The following is a 24,485-nucleotide window of genomic DNA, read 5'->3' as shown; positions in this document are numbered from 1 at the left end:
GTACCTGTGTACACTGACTGGATTGTGAAGTGTGATGTATCTGTGTACACAGTCTGGATTGTGAAGTGTGATGTATCTGTGTACACTGACTGGATTGTGAAGTGTGATGTACCCGTGTACACAGACTGGATTGTGAAGTGTGATGTACCTGTGTACACTGATTATATTGTGAAGTGTGATGTGCCTGTGTATACAGACTGGATTGTGAAGTGTGATGTACCAGTGTACACAGACTGGATTGTGAAGTGTGATGTACCTGTGTGCACAGACTGGATTGTGAAGTGTGATGTACCTGTGTACACAGACTAGATTGTGAAGTGTGATGTACCTGTGTACACTGATTATATTGTGAAGTGTGATGTGCCTGTGTATACAGACTGGATTGTGAAGTGTGATGTACCAGTGTACACAGACTGGATTGTGAAGTGTGATGTACCTGTGTGCACAGACTAGATTGTGAGTCTGATGCACCTGTGTATACAGACTGGATTGTGAAGTGTGATGTACCTGCGTACACAGACTGGATTGTGAAGTGTGATGTACCTGCGTACACAGACTGGATTGTGAAGTGTGATTTACCTGTGTACACTGATTATATTGTGAAGTGTGATGTACCCGTGTACACAGACTGGATTGTGAAGTGTGATGTACCTGCGCACACAGACTGGATTGTGAAGTGTGATGTACCTGCGTACACAGACTGGATTGTGAAGTGTGATGTACCTGCGTACACAGACTGGATTGTGAAGTGTGATTTACCTGTGTACACTGATTATATTGTGAAGTGTGATGTACCTGTGTATACAGACTCGATTGTGAAGTGTGATGTACCTGCGTACACAGACTGGATTGTGAAGTGTGATTTACCTGTGTACACTGATTATATTGTGAAGTGTGATGTACCTGTGTATACAGACTCGATTGTGAAGTGTGATGTACCAGTGTACACAGACAGGATTGTGAAGTGTGATGTACCTGTGTGCACAGACTAAATTGTGAGTCTGATGCACCTGTGTATACAGACTGGATTGTGAAGTGTAATGTACCTGTGTACACAGACTGGATTGTGAAGTGTGATGTACCTGTGTACACTGATTATATTGTGAAGTGTGATGTACCTGTGTGTACAGACTGGATTGTGAAGTGTGATGTACCTGTGTGCACAGACTGGATTGTGAAGAGTGATGGACCTGTGTACACTGATTACATTGTGAAGTGTGATGGAACTGAGTACACAGATGCTATTCTGAAGTGTGATGACCCTGGTTAAACAGTCGGGTGGTGACGTGTGATGTGCCTGTGTACACAATCTGGGTTGTGAATTCTGATGTACCTGTGTACACAGACAGACTTGTGTTGTGTGATGTGCCTGTGTACATAGATTGGAATGTGAAGTGTGATGACCCTGTGTACACTGATTGATCTGTGATGTGAGATGTTCCTGTATAAACAATGTGATGTACCTCTACACAAACTGGATGGTGGGGCTTGTAATGTTCTCTGTTATGGCCATAGTACAGATTCATACAATACATTTTGTTTTTTTGACGAATAAGGCAATTTATTAACAAGATCAACATATGGAACAATAACTGACGAACTATAATACAAACAGTAACTGACACTTGAATTCTCCTGGAGTTACTGGATTGTGAATTGTAAACACAAAGTTGAATGTGAAGTATGGTGTACCTGTGTACACACACTGGATTGTGAAGTGTGATGTACCTGCGTACACACACTGGATTGTGAAGTGTGATGTACCTGTGTACACACACTGGATTGTGATGTGTGATGTACCTGCGTACACAGACTGGATTGTGAAATGTGATGTACCTGCGTGTACACACTGGATTGCGAAGTGTGATGTACCTGTGTACACAGACTGGATTGTGAGTTTGATGCACCTGTGTACACACACTGGATTGTGAAGTGTGATGCATCTGTGTACACAGACTGGATTGTGAAGCGTGATGTACCAGTGTACACAGACTGGATTGTGAAGTGTGATGTACCAGCGTACACACACTGGATTGTGAAGTGTGATGTACCTGTGTACACAGACTGGATTGTGAGTTTGATGCACCTGTGTACACACACTGGATTGTGAAGTGTGATGTACCTGTGTACACAGACTGGATTGTGAAGCGTGATGTAACAGTGTACACAGACTGGATTGTGAAGTGTGATGTACCTGTGTACACACAATGGATTGTGAAGTGTGGTGTACCTGTGTACACAGACTGGATTGTGAAGTGTGATGTACCTGCGTACACAGTCTGGATTGTGAAGTGTGATGTACTTGTGTACAAAGACTGGATTGTGAAGTGTGATGTACCTGTGTACACAGACTGGATTGTGAAGTGTGATGTACATGTGCACACAGACTGGATTGTGAAGTGGGATGTACCTGTGTACACAGATTGGATTGTGATGTACATGTGCACACAGACTGGATTGTGAAGTGTGATGCACCTGTGTCCACAGACTGGATTGTAAAGTGTGATGTACCTGTGTACACAGACCAGATTGTGAAGTGGGATGTATCTGTGTACACAGATTGGATTGTGAAGTGTGATGTACCTGTGTTCACACACTGGATTGTTAAGTGTGGTGTACCTGTGTACACAGATTGGATTGTGAAGTGTGATCTACCTGTGTGCACAGACAGGATTGCGAAGTGTGATGTACCTGTGTTCATACACTGGATTGTGAAGTGTGATGTACTTGTGTACAAAGACTGGATTGTGAAGTGTGTTGTACCTGTGTACACAGACTGGATTGTGAAGTGTGATGGACGTGTGTACACAGACTGGATTATGTAGTGTGATGTACCTGTGTACACAGACTGGATTGTGAAGTGTGTTGTACCTGTGTACACAGACTGGTTTGTGAAGTCTGATGTACCTGTGTACACAGACTGGATTGTGAAGTGTGATGTACCTGTGTACACACACTGGATTGTGAAGTGTGATGTACTTCTGTACAAAGACTGGATTGTGAAGTGTGATGTACCTGTGTACACAGACTGGATTGTGAAGTGTGATGTACTTGTGTACAATGATTGGATTGTGAAGTGTGATGTACCTGTGTACACAGACTGGATTGTGAAGTGTGATGTACTTGTGTACAAAGACTGGATTGTGAAGTGTGATGTACCTGTGCACACAGACTGGATTATGAATTGTGATGTACCTGTGTACACTGACTGGGTTGTGAAGTGTGATGTACCTGTGTACACAAACTGGATTGTGAAGTGTGATGCACCTGTGTGCACAGATTATATTGTGAAGTGTGATGTACCTGCGTACACAGGCTGGATTGTGAAGTGTGATGTACTTGTGTACAAAGACTGGATTGTGAAGTGTGATGTACCTGTGTACACAGACTGGATTGTGAAGTGTGATGTACCTGTGTACACAGATTGGATTGTGAAGTGTGATGTACCTGTGTACACGGACTGGATTGTGAAGTGTGATGTACCTGTGTACACACACTGGATTGTGAAGTGTGATGTACCTGTGTACACAGACTGGATTGTGAAGTGTGATGTGCCTGTGTACACGGACTGGATTGTGAAGTGTGATGTGCCTGTGTACACGGACTGGATTATAAAGGGTAATGTACCCGTGTACACAGACTGGACATTCAGTGGGAGGGATGGAGCTCAGGGAGGTGTGTATCTGAGAGGAAGGTCAGACACTCAGAGGGAGGGATGGAGCTCAGGGAGGTGTGTATCTGCGAGGAAGGTCGGACACTCAGAGGGAGGGATGGAGCTCAGGGAGGTGTGTATCTGAGAGGAAGGTCGGACACTCAGAGGGAGGGATGGAGCTCAGGGAGGTGTGTATCTGAGAGGAAGGTCAGACACTCAGAGAGAGGGATGGAGCTCAGGGAGGTGTGTATCTGAGAGGAAGGTCGGACACTCAGAGGGAGGGATGGAGCTCAGGGAGGTGTGTATCTGAGAGGAAGGTCAGACACTCAGAGAGAGGGATGGAGCTCAGGGAGGTGTGTATCTGAGAGGAAGGTCGGACACTCAGAGGGAGGGATGGAGCTCAGGGAGGTGTGCATCTCAGCGATATGTGTGAAGCCACTGGCTCGCTCAGCCTGGCTGGCTTTGTCCATCCGGAAATGATTGAATGTCCTGAGCCGTCTGGGGAGAGTGTCAGTGACCAGCTTGATACAACTGTGGACAGCTGATTGAGGCACTCGACACAGATCCCCCACTGACCCCTGCGCCGATCCGGAGGCTAAATTGTTGAGGGTGACTGTGCCCATTAGAGCCAATGGCTTTGGCTGTCCAGCCAGACACTTGGAGATAATCTGCCCAATCATCCGGCCTGTGGTGGTCACAGTGTCCGTGGAGAGGCTGAGGGAGCCTCCTTCAGCTCGGGACCTCTGACATGTTGAGGTAGCTGGATCACTGCCTGCGGATTCTGGCAGCAGGACAGTTGCATCTTCTGCAGACTGTGGTGGTATGTATTAGGGGTAATACGGTACACCACGTGTCGACAGGCTATTGGTGGAGGGATGCCAGGTCCTGATAGGATCTGCCACCTACTGGACTCCACCCAGAAATGCCGGTATAAGAACCCAGTTTTTCCCTCCATTTCCCTCAGCAGTTGCATTCTGTAACCACGCTGCTGGGGATAAAGTTCTACTTAATAAAGCCTTCAATTGACATTACCTCAACCTGCCTCGCGTCATATTGACGGTGCTACACAGACCCTTCAGCCCTCCATCCCTGCTCGTCCTGCGACGGCACCTCTCCTCCCACAGGACGCTCCTTGGGATGCTGCCAGTAGACACCTGACCCCCTCTCCCTTCTGCCCCTCTCACCCTCTTCAGAGGAGGTCTCACCAGCAGAGAATACAATCCCCATTTGCAGAGATGCAGACGGCAGTGTCTCCTGCACTGAAGGCTGAACTCATCAGAAATCCTCCCAGAGAGTTAATGAAACAAAAGTGTCCTCAATAAAAAGCTCCCAAAGCAAAGAGTCCAACAGAAACCTCAGCAATAATCCAGCAGCAAACTCTCACCTAAACTGCTCACTATTCAAACAGCCAATGCTCCCGTCTCCTGTTATCCTGCCCTGGAATGAGAAATCCAGCAAAACGGAATGTCCGTGTTGCCCGTGAGATGCCCCCCAAATCACACAGGCAGTGTAAGATTCTAGACCAGCCATTGTCAAACACGGGGGCGTGACCCGCGGGTGGGTCGCGGGCAGGTGTCGGGAGGGTCGCTGAGCCGTCCGTCGCGGCGCTCCCGATCGCGCAAATGTGCGCGCAACAGCTGGTTGTCAATAACGCCGGCTGCAAGCGGCCTTAAAAATGGCCGCGAACATGTAAAAAGAATGCAGCCGCACTGCACACGCGTGCCATATCATCGGAGCTCATGCGCAAAACTCTGCGCATTCGCGCCGATGATCGGGCAAGCATGCGCAGTGCGGCTGCTTTTTTTTAAACGGTCGCAGCTTTTTGTTTTACAAGTTCGTGGGGGGGTTTTATTCATTTTGTTTATTCATTTAATTTTTATTTTTTTCATTTATTTTATTCGTTTTTTTTATTAAGTTCGGGGGGGTTTATTTGATAAAATTTTACAGGAATAAAATGGAAAACTTTGGACAGATGGAGACTCGAAACATTCCGACACCGGAAGGCTTCACCTTCACCCAACAGGTTCCATTAGAGGAGCGTGTACGAGGGCCAAAGGGACCCAAAACCATTTCCTCCAATTTTGTCAGCAGCAAACAAGGTAAGAGAAAATGTTGGGTCACGGAGGTCGGCCGGCGTGGGTCGCGATGGTCGCGCGGGGTGGGTCACGAAGGCTGGCCGGTTAAGAACAAAGAAAAGAAAATTACAGCACAGGAACAGGCCCTTCGGCCCTCCCAGCCTGCGCCGATCCAGATCCTTTATCTAAACCTGTCGTCTATTTTCCAAGGATCTTCTTCCCTCTGTTCCCCGCCCATTCATATATCTGTCTAGATGCATCTTAAATGATGCTATCGTGCCCGCCTCTACCACCTCCGCTGGCAAAGCATTCCAGGCACCCACCACCCTCTGCGTAAAAAACTTTCCACGCACGTCTCCCTTAAATTTTCCCCCTCACCTTGAAATCATGATCCCTTGTAATTGACACCCCCACTCTTGGAAAAAGCTTGTTGCTATCCACCCTGTGCATACCTCTCATAATTTTGTAGACCTCAATCAGGTCCCCCCTCAACCTCCGTCTTTCCAACGAAAACAATCCTAATCTACTCAACCTTTCGTCATAGCTAGCACCCTCCATACCAGGCAACATCCTGGTGAACCTCCTCTGCACCCTCTCTAAAGCATCCACATCCTTCTGGTACTGTGGCGACCAGAACTGCACGCAGTATTTTAAATAAACAATGGTTGGTGAAAATGTGTCCCTGGAAAAAAAGTTTGAAGAACTCTGTTCTCGAGAATTGGCCAGTTTCATTGTCTGTACTCTGCCCAAGTCTTTCACTCGTCTCCTCCCTGTTTGTGAAACCTCTCCTGTGTAATCAGCACATTCCAATTCTCGGGGGAAGTGGCTGATCTTTGTGATGTGGAGGATTTGGGTGGGTTCAGATCGGGGTCAAAGATGAGGCCAATGTTGTAAAGAGTCTGGCTGGGCAGCAGTCAGTTGCTCAGGGAGAGGGTTGGAGTTTGTATCGGGAGCTGGAGTCGATGGCTTTGATCTTCCCAATGTGTTTCCCAGTGAGCCTGGCTCCTCAGTCCTGACTGCTCTTAGCTGCTGTTCTTGTCACTGATTGGACAGTTATTGTTAGAGATTCAGACCACAGCAGCAACCCCCAGTGTAAAAAATAACAGCAAAGACTGTCAGATCGGAAGATTGAAACGTAACCAACAGAGGAAGTGAAAGAAGGGCTCAGAGCAGCTGGATGTTTGTTACTGACACGGGAGAAAACTGTGAACCGTGTCCACTACCTCGAATCCTCCAGCACAGAAGGAGGCCATTCTGCCCATCGTGCTGGGACTTACCCAATTAGTCCCACTCCCCCTCTCTATCCCCATAACCCAGCAAATCTTTCCTTTTCAGGGATATCTACAATTGCCTCTTGTAGACCTGGGTCCACCGCACGAGACTGTCCCTAACCTGGCTCCAAATTGGCATCTCATTCATTCATTGGAAGACAAAATGCCTGGGCTGGGAAATGGAGCTCAGGGCTCCGAACATTCCCTCTCCCCTCCTGAGGGACACTTCATGCTGGGATATAGTTCCATGGAGCCCCACAGCACAATGTGGGGGAGGCCGTGGGATAGTGGTAATGTCACTGGCCTAGTAATCCAGAGGCCCAGGCTAACGCTCTGGTCACAGGTTCAAATCCCACCATGGCAGCTGGTGGAATTTAAATTCAATGAATAAATCTGGAATTAAAAGCTCGTCTCAGTAATGATGACCATGAAACCATTGTCGATTGTCGTAAAACCCCTTCTGGTTCACTCATGTCCTTTCGGGAAGGAAATCTGCCGTCCTTACCTGGTCTGGCCCACATGTGACTCCAGACCCTCAGCAATGTTGTTGACTCTGAAATGGCCACTCAGTTGTTTAATTTGTCAATGTCTGTGCGGAGTCTGCACATTCTCCCCGTGTGTACGTGGGTTTCCTCCGGGTGCTCCGGTTTCCTCCCACAGTCCAAAGGTGTGCCGGTTAGGTGGATTGGCCATGCTAAATTGCCCTTGGTGTCCAAAAAGGTTGGATTAAGTGGGGTGATGGGGATAGGGTGCAGGTGTGGGTTTTGGTAGGGAAAAAAAGAGAGCAAAAAAGAAAAGATAAAAAGCCAAAAATGCTCTTTCTGAGGGCCGGTGCAGACTCGATGGGCTGAATGGCCTGTAAATTCTATGATTCTAATTGTCCACTAAAACTCATAACTGGATATGACAGGACTGCAGAGCTTGGGCCTGATCCATTGGTCCTGGAATCGCTAAGCTCTGTCTTGTTCATTGATGACTACACAATGTTCAGCACCATTTGCAACTCCTCACACTCTGAGGCAGTCCGTGTCCAAATGCAGAAAGACCTGGACAATATCCAGTTTGGGCTGACAAATGGTAAATGACATTGTCGCCGCACAAGTGCCAGGCAATGACCATCTCCAACAAGTGAGAATCTAACCATCACCCGTTAACATTCCGTGGCATTACCATCACTGAATCCCCCACTCTCAACATCCTGGGGTTACCATTGACAAGGAACTGAACTGGACCAGCCATATAAATACTGTAGCGACAAGAGCATGTCAGAGGTTGAGAATCCCCAACCCCCGTCCGCCATCTTCAAGGCACAAATCAGGCGTGTAATGGAATACTCCCCACTTCCCTGGATGGGCGAAGTTCCAATAACACTCAATGTGGTGCTTCCACTGTCTGAGCCAGCTGGTGTATTGCCCAGCTGAGTGTTCCAACAGTGATTTTCTTTTAACTGGCTGTGTCTGGATTGCTCTCGAGCTTCCTCGCAGGTTTCTCTTTCCTGAGGGGGGTTCCTGACAGGAGTTTATTTTCTTGTGGGCTCCTGACAGGGGTCTCTTTTTTGTGAGCTGGACACCCAATTAGCCGTGGAGATGATGGGAAGGAGGTGCCACATGAGACCTCGTGTGTACCGGCAGCGCCTGTCATTCGAGGAGCTGCTGGACCGGGCATGTCATCGAAGACTCCGACTAAGCAAGAGGACCATCTGGCATAGCTGCCAGATTATGGCGCACTTGACAACGCAGGGCTATGAAGGAGGACATCTGCTCCTGGTGGCCATCAAGGTGACGGTCGCGTGAACATTTATCCATGGGGTCCTTCCAGGCTCCGAGTGGGGACCTGTCGGGAGTCTCACAGAACTCGGTGCCCAGGCGCATCCGTGCCGTCACAGAGGTCCTATATGCCCAGTCGGCTCAATACATCCATTTTAATGTGGACCAAGCCCACCAGGATGCCCGGGTTGCGGGGTTCGCCATCATCGGTGTGATGCCCCAGGTCCAGAGGGTAACCGACAGGATGCATGTCGCCCTACGAGGCACCTGCAGATGGTGTATGACCATGAGATTCACATCATACACATCTGCGCCCAATACCCAGGCAGTGTGCATGATGCCTTCATCCTGGCACACTCCATGGTTCCAAACATCTGTGAAGTGCAGCCCCTGCTGAGGAGTTGGCTCCTGGGCACAGGGGTTATCTGATTCGGTCGTGGTTGATGAAGCCTATCCGGAGGCCACAGAACAATGCGTTGACCCGCTACAATGACACCCAGACAGCGACTAGAGATGTAATCGAGCGGTGCGTGAGCATCCTGAAGATGTGGTTCAGGTGCCTGGACTGCCCTGGAGGGACCTCCGATATAGCGCCAGGAAGGTCTCCCACATCGTGGCAGCCTGCTGCGTCCTCCACAACATTGCGCAGCAGAGGGGTGACGTGCTTGAGGAGGAGATGAACGTCAGTCCTCGTCCAACAAGGAGGATATGGTGAAGGCCAGGGATGGGCAGAACATGGAATCCAGGCAGGTCGACGCGCATGGGACGCCCTGATCACCAGCAGGTTCACCGACAAAGGGGGCGTGATCACGGCACAACCACACCGTCTTACTCACCCCCCCCCCCACTGCAACCCCATCCGTGATCCCTACCTGCAGCGCTACGGAGTGTGGGTCCTGGGTTGGCAGTAACAGCAGGTCTGGCCCATGGGATGGAGGATCATAGAATCTACAGTGCAGAAGATTAGCATACTACCGTGCTGCCCTTCGATGATGACAACCTGCTCTGCAATGAGCCCTGGTGCTCCACATCATTTGACGTTTGACTCCTGCCCAGGACAGCACCTTCTCCCTGGGTGATCCCTGCATGCGAGCTGACCATTCCATCACACGGTCCCAATGAACTGTGGGCGGCACGGTAGCACAGAGGTTAGCACAGTTGCTTCACAGCGCTAGGATCCCAGGTTCGATCCCCGCTGGGTCACTGTCAGTGCGGAGTCTGCACGTTCTCCCACTGTGTGTGTCGGTTTCCTCCGGGTGCTCCGGTTTCCTCCCAGAAGTCCAAAGATGTGCGGGTTAGGTGGATTGGCCATGATAAATTGCCCTTAGTATCCAAAAAAGGCTTGGTGGTGTTACTGGGTTATAGGGTGGAGCTGTGGGCATAGTTGGGTGCTCTTTCCAATGCAGACACGATGGGCCGAATGGCCTCCTTATATTTTGAGGTGGAGAGGGATGGGTATGGGGCAGATTATCAGGTAGTAAGCAGCAGCTGCACTGGGGTGCCTGCCCCGAGCCCCGCCCCCCCCCACACAACCCCCAGTGCTGTCTCCGTGACAAGCCCAGACCAGCCCCCCACTCACTCCCATCAGACAGAGCACCGAGGCAGGTTGTAACAGTGGTAACAGGTATTTATTGTGAACAAATATATACGGATTAGTGTCCTAGCCCCTATCACTAAGCTATGCCCTTTCCTGTGCCAACTTAACCGGTGTCTAACCTTCTGGCCTTACGGGTCCTAACGCTATGCCGAGGTGGATCCCCAGACGATACATCAGGAGTGGGGGTGGCCTACTGTGATTCCCGCCCTGTGACCTGGGTCTCCTTTGGCAGCCGTCTTCTAGGGGGACCTGGCCTGGATGGGCCCGGCTGGTGCTCAGCTGTCCCAGGTGGCATGGTGCTGCCCTGTTCTGCCTGCTGGCGATCAGATGTGCCAGGGACAGGAAGGGGTTTCTGGGACGCTGTGGTGTTCTGGCACCTCCCTTACGAGAGTCATCGGCACGGACCCATCACCTCCACCTCCCTTGGGGTGCCTGATGGCCCCTGGACTACTCCGTGGGGCAGGGGTGTGAGCAGAGCTAACCCCTGTGGCTCTCCCGCCAACTGCTGCTGCCAGTCCTGGAGGCCTGCAGTCGTCTCAACCAGTGTCTCAATCCTCACCGCCATGGAGCACAGGGAGTGTGCCACCTCCCTCTGGGACTGTGCCACATCACCCAGTGACTGTGCCACCACCTTCTGGGAATGGGCCACCACCCTCTGTGATTGGCTCAGGTCAGCCAGTGCCCGGGCAATCCCACCCCACTCCCAGCCATGATCCTCTGTGACCGAGCCAACCTCTGGAGCGCCGCTGAATGTCCAGGTGACTCTGGTACATTGCTGCCTGTGAGAAGGCAGCCCCGTCCTGTGCTTCGGCCACTACCCGCACAGAGGCCCCAGGCCTTGGACATCCTGCCCCAAGGCCTCCAATGTGGACGCCACCCTTGCGGTGTTGGCATGGGTGACATGCATGGTTGGCACCACCTCCTGCCCCTGCAGGCGGTTGGACTCCTCCACCTACACCTGTAGGCGCTGGATGGATCCTGACACCGCCTCATGCAGTTCCCGGCTTTGCGTCTGCATCTCCACTATTGATGGGACCGCCCTTTCAGGAACCCAAAATCCGTCTGAATGGCAACTAGTCCCTGGGTCAGGCCACCCTCTGACCGTCTGCCCATTGGAAGGTTCCGACCTCCACCTGATGTCTTGCAGCACGTGTATGGTCCACACCAGATAGTGTCCCAGGAGCCTCTTCACGGAATTGCCCAGCCGAGGTGAGTGTCTCTGGGATGGTTTGAGACAGCTGGGACGGGAAGTCAGTGCCTTCCCCCTCCGGGGTATCCCTGGCTGTGGGCTGAGTGATCCCGTCCCTGTCCATGTCCTCCTCCCCCTCGCTGCTCTCCTCCTGGGGTTAGGGTTGGGTTGTGGTTTGGTTTGGGGGCAGGGTACACTATAGTGTCCCGCCTCATCAAATTGGCACCATTCCCAGACCAAGCCATTGACTGTCAATTGGCTAGCACCGGTGCCATGTGGAACGCAACCGATTCCAACGAACAACGGTGTCTGATTCGTGGGAGCCGGGATTGACACTCGAGAGGCTGACAAGCTGCAGCTGCATACAAGCACTCCACTCGCCACACATACTCATCCCAGCCAACAAGATGGCAGCACGGAGAGTGGCACCATCGATTCATGGATTCTGAGCTGGAGACCCTACTCGACGCCGTGGAGGAGAGGTGGGTCACCCTGTACCCTGGGGTGGGAAGGCGGTTGCCATCCGCCGCCGTGCACCGGGCCTGGGGGCAGGTGGGAGAGATTGTGATCACCGTCGGCAACACTGCCACAACCGGCCAGCAGTGCCGCAAGAAACTGCACAACCTCCCTCAGGGCAGCCAGGGTCAGTAGGCAACACTGTGCCACTGGCACTAACCCCCGTCCTCCCCCCCCCACGCCCCCCCCCCCCCCCCCCCCCAGGGAGGGGGCGACTGAACAACCTCTTACTGGCCGCCATGGCCAGCTGCCCAGGGCCATTAAGGCCACCAGGTACCCACCCCCTGTGCTGCTTGCGTCCAACTGTCTAACACTGTGCATTGTCTGTCCCCCGCCGCCTCCGCGCCCCCCCCCCCCAACATCCCCACCAAGATAGGGAGAAAACCGGAGGAGGACCTCTGGACCTGTGGCCCCTCACCGCAGCAGAGCCACGGGCACTAGATCTGATCGGCAGGCCCGCAGGGAGGGCAGTCGCCGAGGTGGAGCTTGGCATCGGGCGAGCAAGTGAGAACCCGCTGTGCTGCTGTCCTCCATGGCTCGTGTGTCACCACACCCACCACCACACCCACTCCCACACCCACCACCACACCCACCACCACACCCACCACCACCACACACCTCCCCACGGCCCCCTCCACCACCACCGCCACCACAACCTGCGGTCCAATCATGCACCTTGCCTTGTGTCTTGCAGGATCACCTGGTGATGCGATGGACCCTTCCGGTGCCCCCCGACCCAGACCCCAATAACAACCCCAACCCCAGGAGGAGAGCAGCGAGGAGGAGGCACGGGCACGGACGGGAGTCCGCAACCTGCAGCCCGAGACACCCCAGAGCACCAGTCCGGGACGACACTGACCTCCCATCACAGCTGTCTGCAACGCCCTCCACCATCCCAGAGACACACACCTCAGTCGTGGAAAGGCTCCTGGGACACTATCTGGTGCGCACCACACACACGTGCATCGGTACAGCAGGTGGAGGTAGGAACACCTGAGGGGAGGGACAGTCAGAGGGCGGCTCAATCCCAGGGACTAGCTGCCGTCCGGACGGGTTTCAGGCTTCTGGGAAGGGCGGTCCCATCGATTGTGGAGATGCAGGTGCAGAGCCGGGGAATGTATGAGGGGGTGTCAGCAACCATCAGTGCCCACAGGTGCAGGTGGAGGAGTCCAATCACCTGCAGGAGCAGGAGGTGGTGCCGACCATGTGTGCCACCCAGGTCAACACCGCACAGGTGGCGTCCGCGGTGGAGGGCTTGGGGGCGAAGAATTCGGCCATGGGTCAGTCCAAGGCCTGGGCACTCTGTATGGGCAGTGGCAGAGGCCCAGGACAGGGCTGCCCTATCCAGTCACAGCAGGTCATGGCTGAGGGCGTCAGCAGAATTGCTGGAGGGCCCCTCCAGAGTGGTCCAGGCACCGGAACTGCATCTTCCGGAGGACAAAGCACCGCTCGACACACCCCTGGTCACAGCACAGGCGTTCTTGTAGCGGGTCCCTACGTCGGTCTGTAGCCTCTAGATAGGTGTCATCAACCATGATCGGGCTACACGGTGGCCCCGTCTGCACTGCCAACCTTTCCCCTGCACGCCCCTCTCCCTCCTCCCCCATTCCCACACACACCACCGGCCATTCCCCTGGCACTCTGCCCACCATATCCTTGGCTCCGTCTGTGCCCTGCACAATGGAGGCCTTTGGCCCTGGTGCCTGTCCCTGCTGCCAGGGGTAATGCCAGCTGGCACTACACATGTCAGCAGTTTGCTCCGCAGCCCCCGTCCAGTGCCCTCCTGCAGAGGCTACTGTGGGTATTGCCCTTGGGTGGACAATGTGCTGCCCCTCCAGCGGGTAGAGCCATTGGGGGGGGATTTCTGGGGGTTGAGGAGCGTGAGGTGGGGGCAGTCATATGGCCGGTGTCACTGCATGACCAGGGGCCACAGTGGGTGGTCAGTACAGTGTGCAGCAAGATGGCTGCCTTGCAGGCCACGGCAATGATATATTTGCCTGGACACCCCGGTCCCATGGGGGGTCACCCCGACGCCAGGGCCCATCCCCTGGTAACCCCAGTCACCTCCACTGCCCCCCCGGGTGTGGCAGAGACCCCTGGTTCTCAGCCCCCCCCCCCCGCCGCCAGCTCTGCCAGTAGCAGGCCAGCCGCCTCTGCAGGTCCTACCTCCTCTCTCTCCCTCTTCGACCACGGCACCTGTTTCCCGATTTTGAAATCACAAGTGCAAATCGCCATTGGCAATTCCTCCCGGCAGGGGAGGAGCATCACGGAGGCCCGGAAGAATACCGGGTAGGGCCCGCTAATGATATGCGAATGGCATTTACTGTACGTGAGGAGTAGAATGCATTGAGGGCACTGTCAAGGCGCTGTCGATGGCAACCTGGCATGCGCCCGGCGCTGACCACAATTTTGGCTTCACGACCGATTTTCTGCCCAATCGCCTTTCCCGTTTTCGGGGTCGTTCCATGGAAACACCCACCTTTAGTATCCCAAATGGAGGATTTTGTCCAATGTAAGTGAGTGGGAAAACATTTGGGGCTGGATTTTCGGATCGGAGACGCCAAAATTTCGATTGGTGACAGGCCGTAAAATCCAAATTCCCCACTGTAACGGGGGCGGCACCGCTTTCGCGATGCTCCAACCACTCCAAAGTGGCATACTCTCGGAGTACGCCGCGCCACGTATCCACAGCCTCAGGCCATTGTCTGAGGCCCGCCCCCGATACTCCACGCTGGCCGGCCGAGTTCCCGACGGCGTGGGTCTCTCATTCTCACCCGTCGGGAACCTGGCACGGCAGCTGCAGACTCAGTCCAGCGCCGCCACAGGGGAGGGCCGATCCGTGGGTTGGGGGGACTTTCTTCGGGGCTGTGGGCACTGTGGTGGGGCGGTCGGCGGCGCATGAGCCGGCCGAAGGTGGGGACTATTCCGCGGGCCGGGTCCGCGAGTGGCCTCCACCATGAAGCACGGCATGGCCAGTGCAGTTCGCTGCCGTGCGCATGCGTGGCCATGGACCCGGCAATTCTCCGGCGCATATCGGCAGCGAGAGCTGAGTGCTCTACACTGCGTTCCTGCTAGCTCCCAGCAAAATGGGGAATCGGTGGCCGTTTTGCGCCAGTTTTGCTGGCGTAAAATGCCCCCGTTCCCATGTCGGCGGAGGGACATGGCGCCAGAATCGGAGAATCCAGCCCAGGGAGTATAACGTGGGTAAATGTGAACTTGTCCACTTTGGCAGGAAGAATAGAAAAGCAGTAAAGTATTTAAATGGAGAGAGATTGAGGAACTGGCTGCTACAGAGGGATCTGGGTGTCCTGGTACATGAATCACAAAACGTTAGTCTGCAGGTCCAGCAAGTGATCAGGAAGGGAAATGGAATGTTGGGGTTTATTACAAGAGGAACGGAAAATAAAAATAGGGAAGTTTTACTGCAGCTGTACAGGGTTTTATTGAGAACACATCTGGAATAATGTGTACAGATTGGGTCTCATTATTTTTTTCCCATTTATTTATTTCTAAATTTTTCCAATTAAGGAGCAATTTAGCGTGGCCAATCCACCTACCCTGCACATCTTTGGATTGTGGGTGTGAGACCCACGCCGACACGGGGAGAATGTGCAAACTCCACATGGTCAGTGACCCAGGGCCGGGATCGAACCCCCGGCTCCTCAGCGCCGTGAGGCAGCAGTGCTAAACACTGGGCCAACAGGACATAGAGAATTACAGAGCGATGGAGAGTGGGAGAAAGAGAGAGAGGCAGTGAGGGGGAGAGAGAGAGGGAGAGATAGCGAGAGAAGGGGAAAGAGAGAGAGAGAGAGAGCAGAGACTCAGGGACAGATACTGAGGAAGAGAAGGAGATGGAGGGAGGGGTGGAGTGAGAGAGAAGAGGAAGTGAAGGTGCTGACGTGGTGTCTCTGCCTCATACCATTTACATACTGAGGACCGGGCAGTGAGACTCTCACAGGCTGCAGCTTTATAAAGCAGAGCCCAGTGAAGGGAGAGTTTATCAGTAGCCAGGCACAGGGACAGGAGCAGACACCATGATTTCAGCCATCCAGCTGATCTGGCCTCTGGCATTCTGCATCGCAGGTACAAATCTCTCTCTTTCCACCTGGAATATTTTCCTGCTCTCCATTTCAATCCAATTCTACTGACTTGTGATTGAAGGGGAAATGCTGAAAGCAGAGGAACAGTCAGTGTCTCCAACAATATCTCATTGTACAGGCTCTTTCTGTGACAGTTCTTACTTCACTCTGTTTCTCTATTACTCCTCAGGTATCAGTGGAGACATCATCATGAACCAGTCTCCCCCGGTGTTGTCATTGAGCCTGGGCCAGACCGCAACCATCACCTGTACGGCCATCACGTACTCTGGCAGCTACGTTGCTTGGTATCAGCAGCGGGAAGGTCAGAAACCCACTCTGCTGATTTACAGCACATCAAGCAGATTCACAGGAACATCGGACCGATTCACCGGGAGCCGACAGTCTAATCAATACACCCTGACAATCAGCAATGTGCAGAATGAGGATGTCGCTGATTATTACTGTCAGCAACATAGCAGCTACCCCTACACAGTGATTCAGAGCCTTACAAAAACCTCAATACGCACAGCACCACCTTCTGTACTGACACATCCCACAGTTTATATATTATATAATAAACATAAGATAGGAAACTGAACAAATTATTCTCACTGTCCACTACACATTCCAGTCCCTGTGGTGACCACCGCTTGCTGAAGGCCTCAAGTTTCCATCTGACTCTCCATGTCCACGTATGAAGAGCAGCTCAAAGATTTATCATCCAAAATTAGAATTCTCAACTCTGCCAACAAAACACAGAGACATTGAGAGAAACAGAGAGAGAAAGAGTGAGAGAGAAAGACATGAGCGAGAGACAGAGAGAGACAGAGAGAGGGTGAGAGTGAGTGAGTGAGAGACAGAGAGGGTGAGAGTGAGTGAGTGAGAGACAGAGAGAGGGTGAGAGTGAGTGAGTGAGAGACAGAGAGAGGGTGAGAGTGAGTGAGTGAGAGACAGAGAGGGTGAGAGTGAGTGAGTGAGAGAGAGGGTGAGAGTGAGTGAGTGAGAGACAGAGACAGAGAGAGGGTGAGAGTGAGTGAGTGAGAGACAGAGAGAGACAGAGAGAGGGTGCGAGTGAGTGAGTGAGAGACAGAGAGAGGGTGAGAGTGAGTGAGTGAGAGACAGAGAGAGGGTGCGAGTGAGTGAGTGAGAGACAGAGAGAGACAGAGAGAGGGTGCGAGTGAGTGAGTGAGAGACAGAGAGAGTCAGAGAGGGGGTGAGAGTGAGTGAGTGAGAGACAGAGACAGACAGAGAGAGGGTGAGAGTGAGTGAGTGAGAGACAGAGGGTGAGAGTGAGTGAGTGAGAGACAGAGAGAGGGTGAGAGTGAGTGAGTGAGTGAGTGAGTGAGAGACAGAGAGAGTGTGAGAGTGAGTGAGTGAGTGAGAGACAGAGAGAGGGTGAGAGTGAGTGAGTGAAGCAGAGACAGAGGTTTTTGTACAGCCCCTGTACTGGAAGCTGCCAGTGTGGCTCACGTTCGGTAAAGGAACCAAGCTCAGACTGAGTAAGTAAATCCCAATCCTCCGTTATTAACCCTTTCAATACTGAAACTTTCTCAAACACAAATGCTGAATAGTTGAAGGTGTTAGTGGGGAGCTGCAGTGAATGAAATGGTTCATTGAAGAACACTGTGTAGAACAGGGTGCCCAGCTGTATTTCTTTAGTTCCATTCCCCCCTTTAAGCAGCAAGATATAAGTAAGCAGCTTTTACCCACCGTGTCGAGGAGATCTGGACGTTTGCAGACTGTGTTCACATTCCTGGACCATGGAGTGAAATCACTCACTAGACTCCTGTCAGTCTCCGTGTGACAGACACGGGCAGTGTTTGATGTGAGCTCTGGCTCCCTGTCACACTCTCTGATATAACTGATCACAGCAGCAGCAGCACAGTGAGACACCGAGGTCCCACTTCCCCCAGCTTTAACTCTGCTCTCTCCACTCCCTGCTTATCTCTTAGCAAAGTTCTGATGACAAACAGGTCCAGCAGGGCTTACAGTCCAGTGGCTTCAGTGTTCCAGGTTTTTGGGGAGACTCTCAGTTACTTTCTCTTTGGGTCGAGTTCAGTCCGATATTTATTCCTGATCCAATATTCCTGAAAATCCCTGTCGATATTTTTATTGTTTGATGTGATGTGTGATCTCTGACGGGACCAGCATTTATTGCCCATCCCTAATTGCCCTTGAACTGAGTGTCTTGCTCGGCCATTCCAGAGGACATTTCAGAGTCAACACATTACTGCGGATCTGGAGTCACTTCTAGGCCGGACAAGGTCAGGATGGCAGATTCCCACTTCAGACCCACACATCCCATAAATTAACTTTTAAAAATGGCCTGAACTCCACTTTCCTGTCGGTCCCCATAACCCTTGACCCCTCGTCAATCAAAAATCTGTCTAACTCAGCCTTGACTATAATCAGTGCCCCAGCCTGCACTGCTCTCTGGGAAAGAGATTTCCAAAAACTAGCGACCCTCTGAGAGAATAAATTCCTCCTCATCTCCGCCTTAAATGGAAATCCCTTATTTTTAAACTGTGTGCACTAATTCTAGATTTCCCTTTTCAGACTCTGTATCCTCCTCACAACTTGCTTTCCTACCTATCATTTTATGATCAGCAAATTTAGCTACAATACTGTCCATTCCCTTCATCCAGCTCAATAACATAGATTGTAGAGTTGATACCCCAAACAACAGCCATCTTCCTTTGTGCTGGGTATGACCCGACCAGCGGAGAGTTTCCCCCCTGATTCCCACTGACTCCAGTTTTGCTCGGGCTCCTTGATGCCAAACTCGGTCAAATGCTGCCTCAATGTCAAGGCAGTCACTCTGGCCTCACCTCTGGAGTTCAGCTCTTATGTCCATGTTTGAACCAAGGCTGTAATGAGGTCAGGAACTGAGTGACTCTGGCAGAACCCAAACTGAGCGTCAGTGAGCCGGTTATTGCTGAGTCAGTGCTACTTGCTGGCACTGTTGATAACAACACCAATCATTTTGCTGATGATTGAGAGATGATTGATGGACAGTAATTGTCCTGATTGGATTTGTCCAGCTTTTTGTGGCCAGGACACACCTAGGTAACTGGTCGATGCCAGGATTGTAGCTAAACTGGAGCAGCTTGGCTGAAATAAGGGGCGGAATTCTCCCGTCGTTGCGATTGAATTTTCCCGCCAGCAGCACATCACCGCCAGCGGGTTTCACAGCGGTGTGGGGTGGTTGCAATGGCAAATCCCATTGACAATCGGCGGGAAGATAGAATCCTGCCGCCAGTGAATGGCACGTGGCCGGGAATCATGAGGGTGGTGAACTGGACGTTCCCGCACAGGAACAGGGATAGAGCCTGCTCCACCATTCACAAATGTTTAATCAACATTCCAAAATGATTTAACCAGTCTAACATCAAACCTTTACCTCCTGACACTGAACCGATTTGAAATCTCCAGTCTCTGTGATTCACTTTTATCAACAGCAGTGCACCCCCTGCCCGTGGGATTCATGGCCACGTGGGGTGGCGTCCATAGGAAATTGCATTGACAAGGGGCAGGAGTAATTAATCCCTGCGCCAGTGAACAGTGAGCTATGAAGGAACGCTCGGCTGGAACACGGAGAATCCAGCCTAATTCGTCACCTTCCCTTGGATTCCATCAACTTTTAATTTTCACAACTGCTTGTCATTGGTAATTTGTCAAAATCCTTGGAAAATCCATGTTGTCAACATCAAAGTCCCTCCCCTCATCATCCCTCCTCGTTCCTTCCTCAACAGATTAAATTTTTAAAAACAGAGTCAGCTCTCAGTGGGTTTGTACAGGCGCCTGTATCGGCGGGAACCCCCCTATCGAACGCACTCTGTTTTTTTGTGCCTTTGAATTTCCTGCACTGAGGAGATTCACAGCACAAAGAGAAAATTGGCACCCCGATATCCTGATCCCCGAACACGATCTCCGGACGCCCGGAGATTTGGCATGCCCCAAATCACCTGTTGTGGTATCCTTTAGCCCCCCGTACCCCACCTTATATGGGCAGGGAAAACCCCAGGCTAGCACAAGAAAATGTCAGCTTGACACCATGGTGCTGCCATCCGACATTCTGGCTGTTTCCCTGCCAGCCTGGCATTGCCATCTGGGCATCTTTGCAGTGCCCGGGTGACAGCTGGCAGTGCCAAGGTACCTGGGTGACATCATCACTACCAGGATGCCACCTTGCCCAGAGGCTGACCACCCGGAGGCCTCCGATTGCCTTGACGACCGCCTCAAGTGCCTTTGGGCCTGGTCCTCATTTGTGGGAGCAGTGCTAAACAACGCCCGGCTGGGGTACCCTCGCGAGGCCAGTAGGTGCCGGGTGCCAGTTCGATCCGGTGTCAGCAAAGTGAAGTGAGGATCCTGGAAGAGGCCTCTCCTGGGATCCACCAGCCATGTCCTGTCCCATCCCGATTCCAGCAGGGCGCAGCCAGTAAATCATTCCCTCAGCCTCTCCCTTCACCCCTTGTTAAACAACGGTACAACATTATCAGTCCTCCAACACCACACATGTAGCCAGAGAGGATTGGAAAATAATGGACAAAGCCTCCGCTATTTCTTCCCTTAGCAGCCTGGGATACATTTCACCCGGGCCTGGGGGTATCTCCACTTTCAAAGGTGATAAACACGTTAATATCTCCTCTCTCACTATCTTTATCACATCCAATATTTCACAATTCTCCTCCTCCTGAACTACAATGTCTGCTTGTCCCTCTCATTTGTGAAAACTAATGTAAATTATTAATTAAGAACCATCTCCATGTCTTCTACCTCCACACACAAGTTACATTTTGCTCTCTAATTGGTCCCACTCATTCATTAGTTATCCTCTCGCAATGTCCCGCACTATTGCTTTGTGTGAACATATTGGTTCTGAACTCTCTCTATCTCCAGCTTGAATATCCTCCCACTGCTCTGACATTGTTTTACATCAAATCGCTGTTTCCTGTCCATTTTGGCAAATTCCAGTTTAGTAAAATTGGTCTTTCCCCAATTTACAAAAGAACAAAGAACAAATAAATGTACAGCACAGGAACAGGCCCTTCGGCCCTCCAAGCCCGTGCCGACCATACTGCCCGACTAAACTACAATCTTCTACACTTCCTGGGTCCGTATCCTTCTATTCCCATCCTATTCATATATTTGTCAAGATGCCCCTTAAATGTCCCTATCGTCCCTGCTTCCACTACCTCCTCCGGTAGTGAGTTCCAGGCACCCACTACCCTCTGCGTAAAAAACTTGCCTCGTACATCTACTCTAAACCTTGCCCCTCTCACCTTAAACCTATGCCCCCTAGTAATTGACCCCTCTACCCTGGGGAAAAGCCTCTGACTATCCACTCTGTCTATGCCCCTCATAATTTTGTATACCTCTATCAGGTCGCCCCTCAACCTCCTTCGTTCCAGTGAGAACAAACCGAGTTTATTCAATCGCTCCTCATAGCTTATGCCCTCCATACCAGGCAACATTCTGGTAAATCTCTTCTGCACCCTCTCTAAAGCCTCCACATCCTTCTGGTAGTGTGGCGACCAGAATTGAACACTATACTCCAAGTGTGGCCTAACTAAGGTTCTATACAGCTGCAACATGACTTGCCAATTCTGATACTCAATGCCCCGGCCAATGAAGGCAAGCATGCCGTATGCCTTCTTGACTACCTTCTCCACCTGTGTTGCCCCTTTCAATGACCTGTGGACCTGTACTCCTAGATCTCTTTGACTTTCAATACTCTTGAGGGTTCTACCATTCACTGTATATTCCCTACCTGCATTAGCCCTTCCAAAATGCATTACCTCACATTTGTCCGGATTAAACTCCATCTGCCATCTCTCCGCCCAAGTCTCCAGACAATCTAAATCCTGCTGTATCCTCAGACAGTCCTCATCGCTATCCGCAATTCCACCAACCTTTGTGTCGTCTGCAAACTTACTAATCAGACCAGTTACATTTTCCTCCAAATCATTTATATATACTACAAACAGCAAAGGTCCCAACACTGATCCCAGTGGAACACCACTGGTCACAGCCCTCCAATTAGAAAAGCATCCCTCCATTGCTACCCTCTGCCTTCTATGGCCTAGCCAGTTCTGTATCCACCTTGCCAGTTCACCCCTGATCCCGTGTGACTTCACCTTTTGTACTAGTCTACCATGAGGGACCGTGTCAAAGGCCTTACTGAAGTCCATATAGACAACATCTACTGCCCTACCTGCATCAATCATCTTAGTGACCTCCTCGAAAAACTCTATCAAGTTAGTGAGACACGACCTCCCCTTCACAAAACCGTGCTGCCTCTCACTAATACGTCCATTTGCTTCCAAATGGGAGTAGATGCTGTCTCGAAGAATTCTCTCCAGTAATTTCCCTACCACTGAAGTAAGGCTCACCGGCCTGTAGTTCCCGGGATTATCCTTGCTACCCTTCTTAAACAGAGGAACAACATTGGCTATTCTCCAGTCCTCCGGGACATCCCCTGAAGACAGCGAGGATCCAAAGATTTCTGTCAAGGCCTCAGCAATTTCCTCTCCAGCCTCCTTCAGTATTCTGGGGTAGATCCCATCAGGCCCTGGGGACTTATCTACCTTAATATTTTTTAAGACACCCAACACCTCGTCTTTTTGGATCACAATGTGACCCAGGCTATCTACACCCCCTTCTCCAGACTCAACATCTACCAATTCCTTCTCTTTGGTGAATACTGATGCAAAGTATTCATTTAGTACCTCGCCCATTTCCTCTGGCTCCACACATAGATTCCCTTGCCTATCCTTCAGTGGGCCAACCCTTTCCCTGGCTACCCTCTTGCTTTTTATGTACGTGTAAAAAGCCTTGGGATTTTCCTTAACCCTAATTTAAAATGTTTACTCTTGGTCTATCTTTACCCTTTTCCATAACTACTCTAAATCTAACTGAATTATGATCACTATCATCCAAATACTCTCCCACTGATATCCCTCCCACCTGCCCAGATTCATTCCACAAAACTGTCCAAAACTGTCCGTTCACTTCTTGGTATTGTTTTGTACTGGTTGGAAAAGTTCCCCAAAATGGAATGTCTGAATTCCGGATCATCTATACACTGACTTGATCCCTGTTAATAATAATAATAATCTTTCTTCGTGTCACAAGTAGGCTTACATTAACACTGCAATGAAGTTACTGTGAAAAGCCCCTAGTTGCCACACTACAGCACCTGTTCGGGTACACAGAGGGAGAATTCAGAATGTGCAATTCACCTAACAGCATGACTTTCAGAACTTGTGGGAGGAAACTGGAGTGCCTGGAGGAACCCACGCAGACACGGGGAGAACGTGCAGATGCTGCACTGACAGTGACCCAAGCCGGGAATCGAACCGGAGAACCTGGCACTGTGAAGCAACAGTGCTATCCACTGTGCTACCGTATTTGGAAAGATGAAATCCTTTATCATGGCAGCGAATAAAATTCCTTCTCTTCTCTTTCAGGCCGTGAGAATTCACAACCCACTCTGACCCTGCTGCCCCCTTCCCCGGAGGAGGTCAAGACCAAGGGCACTGCCACCCTGGTGTGCCTTGCCAATCACTTCTATCCCAATGAGGTGGTGGTGGAGTGGAAGAAGGACGGCGCAGCCATTTCGGACGGGGTTCAGACCAGCAACTACCTGCGAGCTTCGGACAACACCTACAGCGTCAGCAGCCTGCTGACCCTCTCTGGCTCTGCCTGGGAGTCCAACGCCCGCTTCTCCTGTGCCCTCACCCATGTGAGCCTCTCCTCTGCCCTCAGCAAGAGCATCAGGAGATCAGAATGTGCGTAGAGTGTTAGAGACAGTCCACAGAGGAGACACAATTTTAAATAGAACAGGGGTGAGCTGGGAGGGCAAAGGTCATTGTCAGCACTGAATTACAACTCTCTTCTCGGGACTGGGTCTGAGACACTTCTGAGCGTCAGGGGTGAAGACATTCTTTTGGGACAGTGTAGAAGGAGCTTTACTCTGTATCTAACCCCATGCTGTACCTGCCCTGGGAGTGTTTGATGGGACAGTGCAGACTCGTGATGCCAAGTAAAACCTCTTTGAGATGCTGAAGACGTCAGCTTTACAAAAATAATGTGACCCTCTGAAGTCTCTGCTCCAGGAAACCAGACCTCCTTCCTGCTCACCCTGCAGTTACAATTTAAGGTTTAGTCACTGTTTAAAGGGACAGGATTCTCCTATTATTGAGAAAATCTCCACCAGTGTTTTAATAAACCTCCATTCTCCCTGTGAATTCCTCCAGCTTCCTCTGGCTGGGCTGTTGATTGAAGTCTTTTATCTGACAATGTAATTCTGTAAAAGGTAATAAACATTAAGAATATTCA

General features: G+C 51.3%; 1 long non-coding RNA gene and 1 gene segment (V, D, J or C); one reads left to right on the top strand and one right to left on the bottom strand.

Annotated features, from left to right (window-relative positions):
- The window catches only part of LOC140426687 (uncharacterized), a 22,743-nt gene extending 4,426 nt beyond the window's left edge, over positions 1-18,317 (bottom strand). Inside the window, exon 1 of the long non-coding RNA XR_011948269.1 lies at positions 17,856-18,317. This is a non-coding gene — a long non-coding RNA (uncharacterized lncRNA). The remainder of the gene's footprint in view (positions 1-17,855) is intronic.
- On the top strand, positions 16,011-24,485 carry LOC140426686 (Ig kappa chain V region Mem5-like). The segment is given in 4 exon segments: positions 16,011-16,149; positions 16,336-16,631; positions 17,611-17,644; positions 23,615-24,485. Coding segments are annotated over 4 exon segments (708 nt in total).

The sequence above is a fragment of the Scyliorhinus torazame genome, chromosome 7 (assembly GCF_047496885.1).
Source record: "Scyliorhinus torazame isolate Kashiwa2021f chromosome 7, sScyTor2.1, whole genome shotgun sequence".
NCBI lineage: Eukaryota > Metazoa > Chordata > Chondrichthyes > Carcharhiniformes > Scyliorhinidae > Scyliorhinus > Scyliorhinus torazame.
The sequence above is the reverse complement of the archived record's forward strand: the minus strand, read 5'-3'. Positions and strand labels throughout refer to the sequence as shown.